The 14,907-nt window shown below is 48.7% G+C and overlaps 1 protein-coding gene across 1 annotated transcript; it reads right to left on the bottom strand.

Annotated features, from left to right (window-relative positions):
* Positions 1-738: 738 nt before the first annotated feature.
* Positions 739-11,593, bottom strand: UNC119B (unc-119 lipid binding chaperone B). Its single transcript, XM_037878330.2, has 5 exons — positions 11,343-11,593; positions 8,357-8,470; positions 7,203-7,314; positions 6,734-6,906; positions 739-5,779 (listed from the first exon to the last, which is right to left on the bottom strand). The coding sequence occupies exons 1-5, from the start codon at positions 11,548-11,550 to the stop codon at positions 5,667-5,669; spliced, it is 720 nt and encodes a 239-aa protein (XP_037734258.1). The 5' UTR covers positions 11,551-11,593; the 3' UTR covers positions 739-5,666.
* Positions 11,594-14,907: the final 3,314 nt, after the last annotated feature.

Genomic DNA, 14,907 nt, shown 5'->3' with positions numbered 1-14,907 from the left:
AGGCCGGGCCAGGGCTGCCATGGTCACTAGGGGCCGGCCACGCGGAGCGCAGAGCTGCTCAACCCCTGGGGCCGCCGTGACCCGCCCTTTGCCCTGACCCCGCTAAGGGCCGTGACCACAACGGGCTAGAAACAGCGTGTAGCCCGGGCTAGACGCTAAACCTATCGCTGTGGCCAGCTGCTAAGCCACTTGCCTTATTTTACGCAGAGGCGGTTGCACCTCTTTGACCAGCGATCCTTTGTAACTTTGCCTGGCCAAGAGAGAGTGAAACAAAACCTGCAACGGGTAGCTAATGGGGGAGCCCCCGGTTTAAGAGGAGCATTGGAGAGTAGAAGCCATAGTCTCAGCTTTCTTGCCGGTTATAAATCTGCCCTACAGATTCAAAGTGAAACATATATATGTTTCCACTGTTGCCCAGAGTGGGTCCAAAGCTAGAAGTGAAGTACTGTGTTTTAAGAGTTTAATGGAGGGATCGCAACCCCTAAGGGGGTCAGGAGGTTATTACCTCAAGCTATCAGCCCCTGCAGGCATGGGGCTGACCATCTGAGCCCTTGTTAAATTTCATACCTCCATTTTTAATTTATAAGTGGGGGGTCACACTCAGAGGCTTGGTGTGTGAAAGGGGTTGCCAATTCAAAAAGTTAGAGAACCACTGGTCTAATGTGAGTCTGAACTCCGGGGCTGCCTTGTGCTGACAGCTGGTGTAATGTGAGTAAGCCAAGAAATTACTCAGTCCCATTCTTGTGAAAATCCTGGTTTATTACTATTGCTTGGGACAAAATAACATTTTATACAAATAAGTCGCCTAGTTTACTCTGGACAAGGAGAGACATGACAAGACACAGTGGAATGAGGATCCAAGGTAGAAGGACAGCAGAGGAGGGAAATATCACAAGCAACTTCATTGATGCTTCTTGCATTCTCTGTGAAAAATATCTTTACAAAGGAAAAAATATATTTCTGTTAAATCTCCACTGAACTGCTACTGTTCTTTGTAAACTAAGGGGAACCTGCAGCACCCAAGGATCATTCTTGGATCTAAAGGGACAGACATGGGTGATATGGAGACAATATGGACCAAGACCTGGAGGGCTCCCAGGGTAAACGGCATCGTGAAGCAGAGAGCCAGTCCCAAATACAAGCAAATGCTGGGCTTGTTCAAATATCTGATTCACAGAATGAAGAAAGTATGGATGCTGGGTTATATTTCCCCTCAGCCAAACTGGTTATATGAAGGTGTAACGCTACCCCTATCCTATTACAACTGCTCTGATAGGAGTGCCAAAGCTTTGGGGCACAGAGATGCATTTGCAACTTGCCACCAGCCCAAAGCCCACATCTAATATGCCTATAAATGTACCTCAGTAACAAAAAAACAAAAAAATCAGAAGTCAATATAGATGACCATGATATTTGCTAGAGCTTGTATCTTCTTTGACAGATGAAGAGGAATTGCTTGTTAGACAGCGCCAGCTATCCCTTAGCTTTGTCCTCACCATTAAGCCAGAGGGAGTGGGCAATGTTTTATGACTCCCAGGAATTACATCTGGTACTCAAGTCGCACATTGTTAGACAGCAGTCATCTGTGCATGTGGAACGGTGGATGTGGGCTATTATGTGAAGAGCCCTGCATTAGGAGGGCATCACAAAGCCCAAAGCTTGATGTGACAAGACAGTGGTTCAGAAGACAAACATTAGATTTAATGAAGTACAGAACCTGGAAGTGGAGTTACCACACTACTTGACCAAACTCATCTTGCTGCTCCACCACTTATCACAAAAATTATTCATCACCTTCCTGATTCATTTCCACTAACATATCCTGCTTTCAAACGTTTTGCCCATTATTCCTGGACCTTGACTAGAGAAGCAGAATGGAAATCCCAGCCGAGAGAAGCTGCAATGGGAAGAGGCTTCCTGCTCTTCTCCTCTCTGATGAGAAGCACTTAAAACCATAAGGAAATACACAAAGGAAGACAGTTCATAACTAAGGGAGAGAACAAAGACAGCGATACCTGGTCATGTAACACTACGTGACCCTATCACACCAGGTGCAATACAAAATCTTCAGTCACCCATGGAACAGTTGTGCAGGAAGTTTCCTCTCCTCTCTTACACAGCACATGGGCCTGAAACACTCACCTTGAGAATGCTTCAGACTGGTCCCAAGAGGACAAATACTTTATGGAGTTAGTTTCTGTTTACATTTTTGGCCCTTTTACTTACAGTATAAGCTTAACTCCCCACTTGCTTTCCAGCCTACTGTATACTACCAAAGGGAGGCCAGTCTCACACTGATCTCCCAGCCACTAACTCCTTAGCCAACACTATAGAAATGTCTGCCTCATTCCATTAGCACCAGCTCTGTATACACATATACCATGCTGAAATGGACAGTCCATTTGAAGAGGGAGGGGGAAGAATGCATGGAGATTCCCATTCAGTTCCTCCCTGGTTTGAGGAGCTTGTACCTAGCAACAAAGGACGCAGACGGAAGGTGAAAAGGTTCTCTGATAATCATGTTTACCAAGGGCAGGGAAGTACTCTACAGAACCTCTTCTAAATGGAGAAGCTAACAGCATCCAGGAGAAGGGAACACTGGATTCTGCTTGGTATCCATAACTTCCTCTGCCTGACTAACTCTCCCAGGATAGTGTTGCCCACTTATCTGAGCTTTTTTCTCAGCATGTCTTTCTGGGGCTCGCCTTTTAAATCTGGAACACCAACGCAACTGGCAGCACCTCTCTTTTCCAACTGGGAAGTACCTGTTATGATCTTCAGTTTTCCCTTTCTTATTGCTAAGGAGATGGCACATTCACACATGAGACACCCAGAGCACCAGTCCTTTCCTCTGCCCTGACCTCTGGATGCTCAAGATGACCACTGCAGATTGGAATGGACTCTTCTTCAGCAGCTAATACCCAGTCCCACATTTAAAGGAATATACTCATGCTAGGCAGATGTACTCTGCAAAACAGCACCTACATGGCACCCAACCACTGCCAAATCCTCCTATCTACACTAAATACTATTTAAAGATTTGATAATACATCTTATTCATGTTGAGATTTTTGTGTACAGAATATTCCCTGTTGCTGGCTCAGGTGATGATACATCCGTTCTGACTACCTCATTATCCATTACACTTGGAACAAATACAGACCATCACATTCATAAGAACAAGCAAGAAGTAGTTGCTTTAAACAGAGAATTAGACAAAAGTCATATTTAAAGGCACCTGGATTTATACTACACACAAGTTCAGCTAGATTTCCCATCAGCTCCTTGGGAATAACTAGTTATCTCCTTAGACATTCCTCTCTTGAGCATCCTGGAACACATCAGGGCAGAAAGCACTTCTCTGGGGCAATTGTGTCCTCTCAAAAGTAGTATGGTGTACTTGTGTGAGAAAGGATCTCTCAGTATCACCGTGGCACAGTGCAAGGAGCTCTGGAAACAGCCCCAGCAAAAGGAGAACTAGAGACCTTTCTTAAGATACACCAGCTCTACTGATTCTGAACTAACAATCAAATAGGATTATATGCACATCCCTGGAGAAGTTGATGGATAAATGGCAGGAGAACTGTTCTTTACCTCCCAGCTTTCTAACACCACAGCAATACACACACACCTTGACCCTGGTCACCTTTATCCTATTCATGCTCCCAAGGTATTTCTTGTGGTGGCACACAATTAATGCCCTCTCCAAAACAAAAAAGGCATTTGTGGTATCATTCATAATTAACATCCTCGCCTATAACTGAAAGTTCTTTCATGATCCTTATCCCACATTTATTCTCACCTATTACCTTGTAGCTAGTTGATCCTCTGTGCTAGTGCTAACACTATTCATCTCCTGCCACACAAATGGAACAATGGCTTTCTTTTACTGTGTATATATTAACAAGCCCTAGGTTGTAACATCCACATTCCTACAATTGTGATTTAATCAATATTTACTCCTGACAAAGCACAGTCTACTTTGGACATTACCTAGCATGACTGGTAGCCAACTGTAGCCAGTGTGCGTATGGCCACAAGGTGCATTTCCACTGTTTGAGGGGGAACAAATGATACTGGCACTGATCAATTTGTCTAGCATAGATAAGGCCAAGCTGTTAGACACAAGAGGCAGGCCTGATCAGCAATAGAGCTGGAGTGAGAATGAATGGCAGGGTATCAGTGGATCAGGATATCCAATATGACACCCAGATAAGCATTTCATTAGTGCACATTTGCGTGGCAGAGGGCTAGACCCCAGCCTCACTGCCAGGGACACACATTGTGTCAGTGCCTGACACAAATATTTCTTCCCATCTTCAATGCCAGGTGCTACATAGGTCTGAAACATACACTTTGGTTTGGCTGTTCTAATAGCTCTAGTAATTATCTCCACAGAAGAAGTCATCAGAAGTTTTCTAAGTCATAAATATAAATGATCCAACTAAACAGGCAAAACACTGGCAGAGGCCCAAATCCACATGGTTTAAGGATAAAATCATGTCATTTCTTTCTGTTGGATCACCACAAGCAGCCACCTCCCAACAGTGCCTGAATGTCCTGGTCTGGGCAGCATTTAGGGCCCAGTTTAATACTAGCACAACCCTAAGCACTGGCCCAAGCAACACAAAGTAGACGAGCTGGTAACACCATTGCCTCTTACTATAATACCTCTGATGTGTTGCATGGGTTTAATATATATATATATAAAAAGACTGAAGCCTAGGAAGATCTGCCTGCTAAGCAGAATGTTCTTCAGGTAACTCTCCAGGTTCTCCCCCAACCACCAAAGAAAGAGCTAAATGGACAGACCCCTTACCCTCACAGTGCGGCTTGAGCAGAAAATTCTCTCACATAGATGCAGGGGAAATGATGAAGGTGGCAAGATTAACCTCAGCCCTAAAGCTGAGCCCCAATCATAATCCAATTATTCCCTAACAACAGCTCAAGGAGTAGGGAGTCTGGCAGATTGATTTAATGGCCAATTTAGTGTAATCTCTCTTTTCAAACATCCTGCACCTCAATTCAAATCCCCTGCAAGATATACTTGTAACGTTTCCTGGTCCCTGGAAGCAGAAGGAAGATTCCTGCACCATTTAAAGCTAGATTCATCCCGTCTTATAACTCTCCCCCTGAGGGATGGGGAGGGGGGGTGCAAACTGGGAGCCAGTCTCAGTCATTCACACAGACTGAACCACTATGCAGTAAGGAGGATATCTGCCTTTCAGGCTCCACTGGCTACTTGGAGAAAGCAGATTCTCGTATGGAGAAATAGCTTGCCCACACATCAGCTGAGCTCTCTGGACAGGGGGCAGTTTGCCCACTGGGTGGCACAGGGTGTAACCTAACAACAAAAACCATAACATCAATAATCTGCTAGCAGAGCCTTAGAGTCCCTGATCTGAAACCTAAACAAGGTACCATCAGAAACAGAGAGAAAGCCAGAGGCAAGGTACGTAAGAATGCAAGGGAGGGGAGTGTTGCAGGGAGATTTCCTTTACTGTCACAAACTGCCACCTCAGCCTTCTTGCTGCATGTTTTGAGTCCATGGGTGAAGGAAAGGTTCAGCAAGAGGCCCTGGTGCATGAGACAGCAGCACTCCTCTCTTCCTGCACACCTGGAATGGTTAGGGATAGCACAGCATCCAGTGGACATGAACGCAATGGTTATTGTCCCCCGTTGTAGGCATAGTCAGCCTTGTTGTGCATGATCAGCTTGTTGTCCACAAAGTAGAAGCTGTCTGAACGGGTCTCATAGGGGTGTTCAACCATCAGGCGGACTGCGGGAGAGAAAGGTCAGTTACACTCATGAGTATTGTGTCTGGCACATCCCAAGGGGCAGTGCAGTGTCAGAGGAAAACAAGCACTTGGTAAAAATAACCCTTGGTCACTTTGAAGCTCTGCACCTAAGGAGAGGTAAGAGAAGCAAACTGGTGTAACTGTGAGAGCCTCAGGAGCTCTGCACTGGCCCATCTGTTCAGCCTATCCAAAGAATGCAGGTCTCCAGGCTGTCAAAGCAAACTGGAAGAGGGTGGCTCAATTTCACACAGATATTCTGGAACCTGTGTCAGGCCAAAGTACAGCAGCACTGAACATGTACATTCCTCCTCTGAGACCTGCCTGGTGTGGAGTAAGTGGAAAAACTAATGTCACTTGCACAGCCCAGCTTGTGTACTCAAGTCACATACAAACTCAGCTCACCCTCCATCTGCCAGACATGCCCAGAGAGTGGCAGAGAGTATTCAACTGTCCCTGTCCAGTCTATCCCTCAGTGGCATAGCTCATCTTGTAATAAAACCACACTGGGAATACTCTCAGCTTACCATCACAGATGGCTCTCCACAGGCTCCCAGAAAAGAAACAATCCCAGTCTGCCACTGGAGGGCTCAAACCCCAAACAGTGGGTGCTATGAATGTGTGTCTTTGGCCTTTAAGGAATATTCTCTCCAAGTCACCAGGGTTACCTCTTGGACTATGTATTGAGGCATTATGTGCAAAAGCCACTGTGACTCTGAGGTCACCAGCTGCCAATAAAAGAAAACACCAAACCTCAACCACACAGCATATGAAGGCAACTTGCTTAAGACTACACAGTGAGTCATCAGCAGAGCCAGAAACTGAACCCAGATCTACCTGTTCCTAGTTCCCTGTCCCACCACATGACCATCTATCATCTCAAGGAGAGAGAGCATTTGAACACAGCAGCAGTTCAGTGAGGGAGGAAGGATACCTACTGAGGTCCTCTGAGAGCTGGGGGAACTCATAGATGTGTTCACATGTGTTCCTGCTGCTGGGGATGCAGAAGCCAAAATCAAAGTCAAAGTTCTTCAGCAAGCGATCCCGGAAGTAATGTCTCTCAATCATTCGGAAGTTTGACACTGGCTTGTCTCCCACTGTAAACTCCACTCTGCAGGCATAGGGCAGGAGAAATACACTTCATGAGACCACCTAGCTCACTTCAGAATGGGAGAGGCAGAGAGCCTCAGACCTGCAGTTACGCAGAACCTAACAATAGGGCTGATATCACTGCTAAACAGAGGCAGATCTTGAAATCTTCCCTGTCACTATTAGCTTCTTTTTCATTTGTATTGTGAACTGGGTTCTCACTAGTCCATTGTTAAGTTCACCTATGAATTGACAGGGTTGGTACCTAAAGTTCCCCGGAGGCCTTACTCCCCCCTCTTTGTATGAGCTTTTACTCACGTTGCACCGACTGTCCGGAGACGGAGAAATGCTGGGGTGAACTGATAGCGAACAAAGCGGCCTGCACTGGTGTCCACTTCTCCACTGTCATCCTCATCATCATCATCTTGCTCTAGAAGAATTTACCAACTCAGGGTTAATCTTCTGATGTTCTAGGAGTAACATGCTGATGGCTTGTAGGTGGTGTACAGAAACCATCAAAGACACTGCTCAGACACCCAGCACTGCAATATCTGTTCTTTGATATACTACGGGCATTAAGAAGTTAACAGAGAACAGTTTCATAGCAAACGTTCACAATTGATTACATGGACCAAAAGACCCTGCTCACAAAGATGCATGTCCAGGAATCAACTATGGAAGTACATAGTTACATGACAACTAGCCTTTTACCTCCAGGATCTGCACTTCAGTCTTCCTTTGGCTACTTACACATAAAGGGACTTTTGGTGGGGCTTAACTATGGAATTTGATAAATCTTGATCTAGTGTTCAGGGGAAAAAAAATCAAACCATATCAGATCACAACAGCAGCACCACATCTATGGGGCATTCAAGTCCCCCAAACACTGGGCACTATCTGTAACAACCTTGCTGAGCCGAGGAGCTAAAGGGATCAATAAGCACGGTATTCACATCCCACAGAGCTCAGAAATGGAAAAACAGTACCAGCCTGCAGCGGCTTTGAAATGTACTGCCTACATTAGATCACTTCCTAACAACCATGTGTCAGTAGTATAACACACACTATTAGAGTTGCCCCAACTGCTGGCAATTTCAGGTCTGAAAGGATCACAGGGAAAGAACTCCCCTTTCACCCCTACAGCTGGTCTTTCATTGTCAGGGTTGAGGCACATTTACAGGGTAGTATGGATGAAGCTCTGTGCTGTACCTATCCCATGGAAAGAGGATTTCAGTCTCCAAAACACCTCTCGCTATTACCATATTCACTTCACATTCTTTTTTTACACAGTAACTAGAATATTCGCAGGCAGAGAAGCTCTCAGTCCTGCAGGAATCCTAAGGGATGATACAGGTGAACTCAATACACTATGCATAGTGAAAGATCTTGATGTTTGGCCTGCACGACCCCTTCCCTGCATCCCACCAGATCCCATAATATCTAGCCCTTTCCCCACTGTCAGCAGGTTCTACCTGAAGCAGAAGGCTTGGCAATTTCAAACAGCACTGTCCCTGTCTCCAGGTCCCGGATCTTGAATCTGGTGAAATCAATATTGTAGATGTTGTCCTCAGGTTTGCATAAATAATCTAGAAGAGAGAAGAACATATTAGGGAGATCTTTTGCTCATGACAGTCCAGGTCAGGAGAAGAAAATATGGGCCACATAACCCATATGCCTCAAAGGTTCTCCTCTCAGGTATCAAAAGGCCTTCAGCTACATTAACTGAGCCCAAGCACCTTAGAACGTTTAGGGATATTTCCCAGAAGCTTCTGGGAGAGCTGAAGGGGGCAAACAGCAAGGAAACCAAAAAGCAAGTTGCCAGTTTGGCTAACCAAACAGTACAATACAGTTCAGCATTTGGACTCAGTGCTGACTGAGACAAGTTACTACTACTCATATGTATATATTGTATAACTACTATAAATTACTACTACTGCTCAGCTGTATATACTGAGTGAGCTAATCCAATCAAAGAGGGAAAATGAGACTATTTATTCAGTATGCCATAGTTTAACACAAGCACCACCTAAGCAGCATCACTCCTGCAAAAAAGCCAACAGGATAGACTGCAAAAGGGAACAAGAGTTCAGCTCCTGCTTCATCAAAACTACTGGAAAGTGAAAGACCAACAAACTCAAGGAGTAGACGGAACAAGAATGACAAGCAGTCTCAGGGCTTCAGGGATATTCATCCTAGAGAGGCAAGTAAAACAAAACTTTGATGGATCTAGCCAATTTGGGAGCCTAAAACCAAAAATGTAACATCTACATGGGCACGCATGTTCAACTTCACAGAAAAATCTGGATCACTATGGACCAATACAGTTTCAGTATTCCAGACCCTTATAGATTTTGTCCCCCAACTTTTCTGTCTGTGTGGACAAATGTAGCTGGTGCTGTTAAACCAGAAAAGACTGGATGTCTCAGCACCAAGGTGGACCCAGATGGAAAAGCAGAAATCTGTCACAAGAGCCTGACTTCTGCCTTTCAACCTTTTAATCTACCCAGCCAAGTACGGCTGCTGAGAGAGGAAGCAGCGTAGGTCTTTCACCTAGTCTACACTAGGATGTTTTCTGGAAGGCATATTGGGGTCCCCAGGGAAGAGGTGTCCTGGACGAGAAGGAATATTCGGTGCCCTGGCAAGGTTACTTCTGGTGTCCTCAGAAGAGGATGTCAAGTTCTGCAGAAAGACTGATACTGGGGCCACAAGGGGGGTAAGGTATACAGCAGGAGTGGGCAAACTACGGCCCAGGGCCTCATCCGGCACTTCAGATGTTTTAATCCGGCCCTTGAGCTCCAGCTGGGGAGCACGGACACGGGCTTGCCTCGCTCCAGCCGGGGAGCGAGGTCTGGGGCTTGCCCCACTCCGGGCATGCTAGGGCTCTGCGCCGCTCCCAGAAGCAGCAGCATATCTCCCCTCCACCTCCTACACGTAGGGCCAGCTAGGGGGCTCCACACACTGCCTCCGCAGCTCCCATTGCCACCAACCGCAGCCAATGGGAACTGCAAGGGCAGCACCTGTGGACAGGGCAGCACAAAGAGCCACTTTGCTGTGCCTCTGTGTAGGAGCCGGAGCGGGGACACGCCGCTGCTTCTGGGAGCTGCTTGAGGTAAGCGCTGCCCAGAGCCTGTACCCCTGACCCAGACCTGATCCCCCTCCTGCCCTCTGAACCCTTCAGATCCAGCCTGAAGCTACTCAGCAGTGGCTTTGAAATGTACTGCCTATATGAGATCACTTCCTCGGTACCAGCCTGCAGCTCAGTACAGGCTCGGTACAAGCACTCTCCTGCACCCCCAGCCCAACCCCAGAACCTGTACCCCCAGCTGAAGCCCTCACCCCCTTGCACACCCCAACCTCCAATTCTGTGAGAATTCATGACCCGCCATACAATTTCCATATCCAGATGTGGTCCTTGGGCCAAAAAGTTTGCCCACCCCTGATACAGGGGGTCCCTGGCGGAATGATAATAGATGCTGGGGGTAGGATGTATGGGATCCCTCGGGCGCAGATAATGGGGCCGCAGGGGGGTACGGTGTATAGGGTTTCTGAGGGGATATAATGGGGCCTCGGGGGGGGGGTACGGTGTATAGGGTTTCTGAGGGGATATAATGGGGCCTCGGGGGGGGGGGGTACGGTGTATAGAGTTTCTGAGGGGATATAATGGGGCCTTGGGGGGGGGTACGGTGTATAGGGTTTCTGAGGGGATATAACGGGGCCTTGGGGGGGTACGGTGTATAGGGTTTCTGAGGGGATATAACGGGGCCTGGGGGGGTACAGTGTATAGGATTTCTGAGGGGATATAACGGGGCCTCGGGGGGTACGGTGTATAGGGTTTCTGAGGGGATATAACAGGGCCTCGGGGGGTACGGTGTATAGGGTTTCTGAGGGGATATAACGGGGCCTCGGGGGGTACGGTGTATAGGGTTTCTGAGGGGATATAACGGGGCCTCGGGGGGTACGGTGTATAGGGTTTCTGAGGGGATATAACGGGGCCTCGGGGGGTACGGTGTATAGGGTTTCTGAGGGGATATAACGGGGCCTCGGGGGGTACGGTGTATAGGGTTTCTGAGGGGATATAACGGGGCCTCGGGGGGGTACGGTGTATAGGGTTTCTGAGGGGCTATAATGGGGCCTCGGGGGTACAGTGTATAGGGTTTCTGAGGGGATGATAATAGTGTCCATGAGGGGTAAGGTGTGGAGTCTCAGGGGTGATAATGGAGCCTCTGAGGGGCAAAGTGTGTGGGGTCCCTCGAGGGGATCCTCAGAGAAACGGCCACGAGGTCCCCGTGGGCCTCACACTCGGCTCTGCAGGAGAAGGTGCCCGGGGAGGATACGTGGGGCAGGGCGCCCGCGGGCGGGGCTAGCAGGGGGGCGCCAGGGAGGGGGAGCAGGGGGTCCCCCGGGGCGGTAGCAGCACGGACGGCCCCGCGGTGTCCGGTCCCCCAGCTCAGCACTCACTCTCCGTGACCCGGCCCAGCGCCAGGACGTGTTCCGGCCGGACGGTCTCCAGCGCCAGCAGCTCCGCTTCTGAGCGGGGCAGGGCCGCCCGCAGCGCCGCGTCCCCAGAGCCCCGCCGCCCCCGCAGCCGGCTCAGCACCCCCCCAGATCCCGGCGGCGGCTTCTTCTCGGGGCCTGGCGCCGCCACCCTCGGCCTCGAGCCGCTCATCGCCCCGCCACCTCTGCCAAGATGGCCGCCGCCTCCCTCCGTAGCTATGGGAGCGAGGGGCGGGGCGCCCGCGGGGTCAGAGGGCAACGGCGCGATGCCTGGCAACGGGGACGGTGGCGACGCCGGAAGTACTTCGGACCCTTTGCTCGGTTCTGAGCGCCCGGCCGGGGACTGAAGCTAAGCGTGGTGCACTGCGTGCACTGCCTGGAAGGGAGACCCGACCCTGGCAACGCAGAGCCCAGCTCGATTGGCTGGAGCGGTCAGGAGCGTGTGCGGGCGCTAAGCCTGGCCCTGAGGGGGAAGAGCGATGCCCTGGGATGGGAGCCGTCTGGCTACTCCCACACACCCCTTCTCCGTGCCCTAACCAGCTCTACAATGTTATTCACCATCAGCTGCCCCCAGCCCCACGCCTACGTGGCAAGGATCAGCCCCACCCACCGTCTTTCCCCACAGGAGCTGCTGGGAGTCAGGACCACATGGCCATGCACCCCATCCCTGGTATAGCTCGCTCCGGGGCAGCTCGGCATCGCTCTTGCGGGGCTGGTTACTGGGCCCTGCAGTCACAGGCGGAGGTGGGGATGCTGAGCAATCTGCCATGCCCCAGAAAGGCCCATCCACCGATAGGCAGAGTAGTACTAGGATGTGGGGGAAGAGGGGTGCTTATGCTTTGGTGAATTGATACGAGGTAATCAGAACCTGTTACAAGAAAATAGGGCATAAAGCCCATTCCTCAACCCTGCGAAGATCAGCTTTGTACTCTGCACTGTGGACGCCCTAGTCACATCTCCACTGTGTGCCCTTGGAGACACAAAACCCCATTCCAGCTCTACCCACCTGCAGGCTTCCCTCTCAGGGCACAGCAGAGCTGAAATAGGGCAATTTCTAAAACTAGCCGCAGAGCTGCAGTACTGATCAATATGTCTGAGCATACGAGGGGGCACCTAGGACACATTTACATTTCAGAACAGCTTCAACAGGCTTACACAGATAGCATGCTAGGCCGTGTTCGCACCTACATCTCATTCTGAATAACACTTTTGCTCTGCTCAGCCCAGCCCATGGCTGCTGTTTACTCATTTTAATATTAAAGTAAGGGTTTTTTAAGTTTATAGATGAAGCATCTGCTTCCAGCAGCCATAGAAGAGTCAGTTACTGCAGAGATTCTAAGGCTGATGAATTTGGGCTGGCAATGCAGAGGCTCCTAGGAATTAATTGAAGAGATGAAAACAGCATTGCTCCCACACACAAAGCTTCAGGGACTGAATTATCCTCTAAGATGCGTCATGAGGCCCCATTTCTCCCAGTAGCTATATTAGAGAGGTAGGTCTAGCCCTTAGCAAGCACAGATTTGGCACAAACAGAAGCATTACTATATTACTCATTAATTTAATTGAAGAAAGTATCTTCTGGGGCAGCAATTTAATTACAGAGGATGGGTAGCTTCCATCCCTGAGGAGAGAGAGGAGCAGTAGTTTCACAAAACAGTGTTAAGTCATTTCACTTAATGAAGTGGTTACAAGTTGTGGTTTCTTGATCTCCCAAGCACCAGCCCACTCAGCCAGTAGGGGTCTGAATCCTATAACTAAGGTCGCAGGCTTCCATGAATTTTTGTTTATTGCCCACGCCCTGTCAGACTTTTACTAAAAATACCTGTGACAAGATCTTAACCCTACCTATAATTATTCTATTTTGGTAGGGGGCCAACTCAGCAGCAGACTTACAATCTGGGATACCTTTGCTCACTACACCAGCCTCCAAAAAAGTACCTAACCCAACCTCAGGCTGAGTGGCTTTGCTTTTTGTACCTCCTATCCTTCCTCAGCATGTTTATTGAGGAAGTAAGCTGTGTGGGACAGAGCCAAGACTTCCTACATCTCTGTAAAGCCTCACACACAACTATTATTCACTTTCAGGAGGTCTCTGGGCCAACAGCTGGCGCTGCTTCAAAGAGAATGTAGTAAACTCTCTGCTTTTCTACCCAAAGGAGCAAATGGCCTGTACTGCAGTTGGGAGAAGCTGACAGTGAGGCATGGCTCTCTGCTGTACCCGAGTCTCCCTGCCTTCTCTCCTCTTTTCAGATCCCCAATAGCCTTCTTTTCCCTAATCTTACCATCAATTACTACAATTTATCCATAGCAGAGATTAACTGCAGTGTCCTGAGTCAGACAATCCTACCCAGTCATTTCACGTGGCAGCTGCTGCAGCCTCTCCTTGTGGGGCTGTCATTTTTACTATCAGGAACCACAGTGACATCCTAACACAAAGGGATCCAACAAAGATTGTTCCTCTTAGTTTTTGATAATGCTCATATGTAAGTGTTCACAAATCACTGGGGTGAGTGTGTGCAGCTGACCTTGGTGATGGAGCGTGGGGGGAGGGGGGAGACAAAGGAGGGGCAAACAATGTGTATTTCAGACATATGTTTTTGGCCCATGGATGTCATCTCTAGTAGGACTCCTTGGAGCATCATCCTGAAAAAGTTACCAAAGAGTGAAAACAACCCATCTTCAGTTTAGTTACACAATATTAATAAGTGTCTTTTAGGAGCCACCTCCAACAGCCCAGTGGAAACAGAGGAGTACAAGAGGCACTTTCCTCTCTTCTTCCACCACTCCCGTCCCTCACCACTGCAGGTTGCTTTGTGTAGGAAATAGATGGAGCTTTTCCTTCCCTCCTCACAGGCCCCACGTGAAATGCTGGCTGTGACATTTAGTAAGGCCTTATCTACACATGAATACACTGTCCCTAAATTGATGGGATCCGCCATACACCCAGACCTTCTTCCAGCAGTGGTATTCTGGGCATCCCTCGATGCACGTTACCTTGTGCCAAATTACCCACCCAAAATCCCTAGTATTGGCCAAGAAAGTGCTGTACATTCAGCTCAAGCACCCAGCCAATTAGTGCCCCCAAAGAATCCATACAGCATTCAGATCCTGCTCCTGAATCTTTACACACCACCGGTTGATTAACAGCACCTGCCATGCCACAAGTGCTGTCCTGTAGCTCAGGGGAAGGTGGCAACACCTGAATAAGTGGATAACCCTAATACACTCTCTTTGCTCAGGGCTGGGTCCCTTTTTCCCCGCCCTTTCTGTCTCAAGTCAAGATTGACATAGATCATAACACACCCAGGAGGCAGAATCTGCCTCTATCCTGCTTGATCTGAGCCAAGAGCCTCTTCTATAGGTGGAATGTAAATGGAAACAGCTAGGCCCATCTCAGCACTTCAAGGAATCTTGTTGTGTGCAGTACAAGAACAAGTTGAAACTCTCCCCTATCCAATATAGATGGGGGGAAAATAAACCAGCTGCAACAGAGCTAGACATTAGCAAGCAGGAAGAAGAGAGAAGCAGA

Source organism: Chelonia mydas, chromosome 15 (genome assembly GCF_015237465.2).
Source record: "Chelonia mydas isolate rCheMyd1 chromosome 15, rCheMyd1.pri.v2, whole genome shotgun sequence".
NCBI lineage: Eukaryota > Metazoa > Chordata > Testudines > Cheloniidae > Chelonia > Chelonia mydas.
The sequence above is the reverse complement of the archived record's forward strand: the minus strand, read 5'-3'. Positions and strand labels throughout refer to the sequence as shown.